Below are 5542 nucleotides of genomic sequence, written 5' to 3'. Positions count from 1 at the left end.
TAAATGTTTACTGTTATACCTGATTTTGTCTTCTATTTCATTTGACTTGAGGTGATGTTGAAATGAAGCAAAGAGAAAGGTTGCTATGGTTGAAGGTCTTAACATGGTCATTATAATGTATTACAACAAAAAACAACACTAGTCCATAGAGAGTACAGCATTCAATTTCACCATTCTACACTTTTTAAAGTAAGGATAACTATTTTTGTATTCTTCATATTCCCAATTCAAATGATGACATGAACTGCTACTGGACAACTTAGTGATTCCGCCAATGAAAAATGTAAAGTTCATATGCTGTATAATTTTGGGTTGCATAAGTTGTTTATGTGTATCTCTCACATAGGGTGCCAATGCTAGAAAACCGGTTATGGTTTTCCCAATGAAAATAAGCACCCTTTGGGTGTGGGAAAAATTGACATTTCTAGGGAGTGATGTGCCATATAAAGCAGTTTTGGTGTCTCTCTGTCTCCAAGGCTTGCGGCCTACCAAAGGCCTAAAGAAGTTCAGCTGGATTGCCCAGGTCATGTGGTTTAGGAAGGTAATGGGTGTGATAAACCCATCGGAAGCACATTTCACCTGGTTGAATGTACATGTATGGTGGTTGGTATTAGTTAGGTTGTTAGATAAACTACAAATAATTGGTGACAGATTTATGTCTTTAAAGGAGACACAGGCAGACCAATTCTGATATTTTGCCCAATTATTGGCAAAATAACTGGTCTCATTGGTGAAAAGACCAATTACGAGTGGGGAAAGATCTGAATTGGGCTGCCTGTGTAAACGCAGCCTTTGTTGACTTATTCCTCATCTCCTTTCTTCTTCATGTGAGTATACAGTATTATGCTCAAATAGACTCTCTGACTCAGTTCTCAAAAAAGGTTGCGGCGACCCTTAGGGGCATAACTTTTACAGTGTAGGGATACAAACACAGGCGAACTAAGTAAATGGAATGGGAGGATAAAAACTAGACAATCTGGTCCATCCATTTTCATTAAACTTCTGAGAATCTGCACCATCAGTGTTACATCAGAGTCGTTGTGGAAAACAGAAAAGAAGGAGAAAACACCTGAAGAAAACATCAACTTACAAACCAAGGTAAAAAGTGCTGGGCAGGGTGTGTGGCTCTGACTGGCTTTACTGTACTAGGTACGATGAAGGTGCTGCTCATCTTGGCTGCACTGTCTGTGGCCGTTATCGGCAAGGAGACCTTTGAGGGGTGAGTGATCATCAAACAGTACTGAAAAAAAAAGCACTTTGTGACAACTGCTGATGTAAAAAGGGTTTTACAAATACATTTGATTGATTGACTGATTAAAGGATTTCAACTTGTTTTGAACAGCAGTGGTAGCTGAGCAAAGGGTAATGACATATGATGTGTTGATTGTCATAAATTGATTAAAACATCCTTTTTTTATAAGATTCCCTGTCTCTTAATTCTAATTATTAGGGATGATAACATGGTTGTTGTAATATCTTTAAAGGCACCAGGTGCTTCGTATCACTGGGAAGAATGAGTTCCAGCACTCTCTCCTGAAGGACATGGCTGAGATGGAACATCTCCAGGTTGGGAATGATAACAGTGATCATCCTATGAGATAATGTGATTCATGTACTTCTGATAAATACGAATTTCAGAGGAAAACAATCATAGTGTAGAATGATCAGAACAGAACCCCTCAAACTGTACCAGGCCATTTATTATTTCCCCTTGGGTTCATCTGCATGTTCCTTACCTCTCCTCTCTCCTCCCTTACCTCTCCTCTCTCCTCCCTTACCTCTCCTCTCTCCTCCCTTACCTCTCCTCTCTCCTCCCTTACCTCTCCTCTCTCACCTCTCCTCTCTCCTCCCTTACCTCTCCTCTCTCCTCCCTTACCTCTCCTCTCTCCTCCCTTACCTCTCCTCTCTCACCTCTCCTCTCTCCTCCCTTACCTCTCCTCTCTCCTCCCTTACCTCTCCTCGCTCCTCCCTTACCTCTCCTCTCTCCTCCCTTACCTCTCATCTCTCATCCCTTACCTCTCCTCTCTTCTCCTTCCTCTCTCCTCCCTTACCTCTCCTCTCTTCTCCTTCCTCTCTCCTCCCTTACCTCTCCTTTCTCCTCCCTTACCTCTCCTCCCTTACCTCTCCTCCCTTACCTCTCCTCTCTCCTCCCTTACCTCTCCTCTCTTCTCCTTCCTCTCTCCTCCCTTACCTCTCCTCTCCTCCTTCCTCTCTCCTCCCTTACCTCTCTTCTCTCCTCCCTTACCTCTCCTCTCTCCTCCCTTACCTCTCCTCTCTCCTCCCTTACCTCTCCTCTCTCCTCCTTCCTCTCTCCTCCCTTACCTCTCCTCTCTCCTCCCTTACCTCTCCTCTCTTCTCCTCCCTCTCGCCTCCCTTCTCGCTACTCTCTCCTCCCTTCTCTCTCCTCTCTCCTCCCTTCTCTCTCCTTTCTCCTCCATCCTCTCCTTCCTTCTCTCCTCCATCCTCTCTCCTTCCTTTCTCTCCTCTCTCCTTCACTCCACTCCCTTCTCTTCTGTACCAGCTGGATGTGTGGATGGAGCCCATTGACCTCTCCACTCCTGTGGACATCAGAGTTCCCTTCACCAGCCTGCAGACCGTCAAGGCCTTCCTGGAGACTGAAGACATCCCGTACTCCGTCATGATCAAGGACCTACAGGTAAAGTAGGACACCTTTCTCATCTGGGGAGGAAAGAGAGCTCATCTGCCCCTCTAAAGTCATTGTTATTCTTAAGGTAATAAGTGGACAGACTATGGTGCCACCAAAGTCCCCTTGAGATCTAATCATCGTTGAATGAACCAGGGAGAGTGATCAGAAGTATGAAACCTTTTGCCCCTTGTCTCTCAGGTTATGTTGGACGAGGAGAAGGAGCAGAGGCTGAGTGCTGCACGTGCCACTGAGCCCAGAACCACAGATGACTATGACTACACCAACTACCACAACGGGGATGAGGTTAGTACCCAATCACACAGCCAGGACCGCCTGTTCTTCCTTATCAGCTATTATAACGTCTGTCATAACACTGTTACAACAATGATATCAGGCCTTTTTTAAAACTCCAGTTTTCAGAGCTATTTGGTTCAAATTAAAGATTATTTCTCTCTCTCTCCAGATCTACAGTTTTCAGGAAATGCTGGTGGCTGAGAACCCCAAACTGGTCAGCAAGATCGTGATTGGTCAGAGCTATGAGGGCCGCCCTCTGAATGTGCTCAAAGTAAGTCATCATTTTTCAAAACTTTTTTGGTGTTGGAACATTATCGTGGATTTTCTTTGCACCTGATAAAGTTAATGCTCCCCTTCTCTCTCACATAGTTTAGCACTGGTGGCACCAACCGTCGTGGCATCTGGATTAACACTGGAATCCACTCCAGAGAATGGATCACTCAGGCTAGTGGCACCTGGTTCGCCAAGAAGGTGATCAACTTCTAGTCTCATTCTTTCCAGTCAGAGCCCCTGGGTTGGATTTCCCCACATGCTCATGAGTCACAATGCAAACTCATTTTTTCTGCTAAGAATAGCAAATATAGTGTAATGAAGGCTATACGGCCATGGAATATATTTGTTATGAAGGCTAGGGGTCATTACAGTATATTTGCTATGCTTAAAAGCAAACTGGAGTTTGGCTTGTGACTCATGTAGAAGAATCCAGCCCCAGGGCTCATAAGGGCCTCATGAAGGGAGTCTCTATATACCCATCACGGGCAATTCTGGTTCTGAATACCCACTGGGACCTTCCTACTCCCACAGGTTGCTGAATTGGTTTCAAAAGTGGCGCCACCTTGAGCCCAGGTATTCTCTGTTCAGTATGATAATGTGTATAGATACTTCTGTTTCAATGACCACCAGATTGTGACTGACTACGGACGTGACGCCGCACTCACTGCCATTCTGGACAACATGGATATCTTCCTGGAGATTGTGACCAACCCAGATGGATACAACTATAGCCACAAAACTGTGAGTTCCTCACAGCAAAAATCTGTATTTATTATTAATAATCCATCCACCAATCCTCTGCAATGGCAGATATGATGCTTCATTCATTCATTGTGTCAGTCAGAGTGAATGCGCATGAATACTTACCAAACCATTGAATATGTTGACCTTTTATGTTCCACAGAACCGTATGTGGCGTAAGACCAGGAAGCCCAACCCTGGCTCTTCCTGTGATGGAACTGACCTCAACAGGAACTGGGATGCTGGTTTTGGAAGTAAGCTATGTCTTCTATCGGCTTCTTGAACGATGCTTGACACATTGTTTAAAATGGCATAAAAAAAAAGGTTGCCTTACTACAGCCTTTCCCCGAACCCGGTCTTGGGGAGCGCAAGCGGTGCACATTTCGTTTTTTGCCCGAGCAAAACACAACTGATTCAAATGATCAACTCATCATCAAGCTTTAATTATTTGAAACAGTTGTGTATTGTAAGGGCCAAAACACTAAATGTGCTCTCCTTGGGATCCCCAGGATGCTGCCTTATTTAATTGTCAGGCTTAAATACATTGTTTTTTTGTTGTTTCAAAGGAAGTGTGTCAATGTTGTGATTGAACTGTCCCTGGCCTGATGTTGGTTGTATTCCACTCCTTTTCCCTAGCCGCTGGCTCTAGCGGTAACCCCTGCGATCAGACTTACCACGGGCCCAAGGCTCACTCAGAGTCTGAGGTCAAGTCCATCGTGGACTTTGTCAAGTCTCATGGCAACCTGAAGGCCTTCATCGACATCCACAGCTACTCCCAGAGGCTCATGTACCCCTACGGCTACACTGCAACCCCTTGCAACGACCAGAGAGAACTGGTGAGTCTGGCAGAGACAGGCTTCCTGCCTTCCCTTGACCCTTAGCCATGTCTCAGTCATTTGTATGTGAGCTAATAATGCACTTCTATTTAATCAAACAGGGTACAACTGGTTTTGCTTAAGGCTTTTGACAGGTCAATTTAAGTTCAAGTTCAGTATACACAAAAAGGAAACGTTTTGCCATCGAACATAAATTGTCAAAAAGCTGTACAGGTCTCTTGACGTTATTTTACATTTCACCCACAGCACGACCTGGCTAGGAAGGCCATCACTGACCTGGCTAGCCTGTACGGAACCTCTTTCAGATACGGCAGCGTCATGACCACCATATGTAAGTGACGGGCCACTCACTAAGTCACTGAAAATACATGAAAGGCTACATCTTAGGCTCAATACAGCCACAACAAGGTCTAATACAGGAACAACGTATACAAATAATGTGCTTATCTTCCACTAGACCGAGCCAGTGGAATCAGTATTGACTGGTCCTACAACCAGGGCATCAAGTACTCCTACACCTTCGAGCTGAGAGACACCGGTCTCTATGGTTTCATCCTGCCAGCCAATCAGATCCTCCCTACTGCCAAGGAGGCTTGGCTGGCTCTGATGGCCATTATGGAGCACACCAAGGACAACACCAACTAGAGGGGTCACCATGACAACTACAGTATACTGTCCACAGATTAACCAATTGTGTATCTCTCTTTGATAGTCATGTGAATGCCTGCGTAAAACAAAGTTATGTTTGTCT

General features: G+C 44.9%; 1 protein-coding gene across 1 annotated transcript; it reads left to right on the top strand.

Moving 5' to 3' along the window:
* The first annotated feature begins 1093 nt into the window (after positions 1-1093).
* On the top strand, positions 1094-5502 carry LOC129861769 (carboxypeptidase A1-like). The gene is made up of 11 exons (XM_055932923.1): positions 1094-1219; positions 1485-1566; positions 2522-2656; positions 2846-2950; positions 3111-3212; positions 3311-3412; positions 3845-3955; positions 4119-4218; positions 4592-4791; positions 5038-5122; positions 5249-5502. The coding sequence occupies exons 1-11, from the start codon at positions 1155-1157 to the stop codon at positions 5434-5436; spliced, it is 1275 nt and encodes a 424-aa protein (XP_055788898.1). The 5' UTR covers positions 1094-1154; the 3' UTR covers positions 5437-5502.
* The last annotated feature ends 40 nt before the right edge of the window (positions 5503-5542 follow it).

This window comes from Salvelinus fontinalis, chromosome 9 (genome assembly GCF_029448725.1).
Source record: "Salvelinus fontinalis isolate EN_2023a chromosome 9, ASM2944872v1, whole genome shotgun sequence".
In the NCBI taxonomy this organism is placed as follows: domain Eukaryota; kingdom Metazoa; phylum Chordata; class Actinopteri; order Salmoniformes; family Salmonidae; genus Salvelinus; species Salvelinus fontinalis.
Note: the sequence above shows the minus strand (reverse complement) of the source record. Positions and strands in the feature narration are given on the sequence as shown.

Excerpts from the sequence above, each read along its gene's own strand:
- LOC129861769 (XM_055932923.1), top strand. The coding sequence starts at position 1,155 with ATGAAGGTGCTGCTCATCTTGGCTGCACTGTCTGTGGCCGTTATCGGC. Across the intron at positions 2,657-2,845 it reads TCATGATCAAGGACCTACAG|GTTATGTTGGACGAGGAGAA; the intron begins GTAAAGTAGGAC and ends CTTGTCTCTCAG. Across the intron at positions 4,219-4,591 it reads TGGTTTTGGAAGTAAGCTAT|CCGCTGGCTCTAGCGGTAAC; the intron begins GTCTTCTATCGG and ends CCTTTTCCCTAG.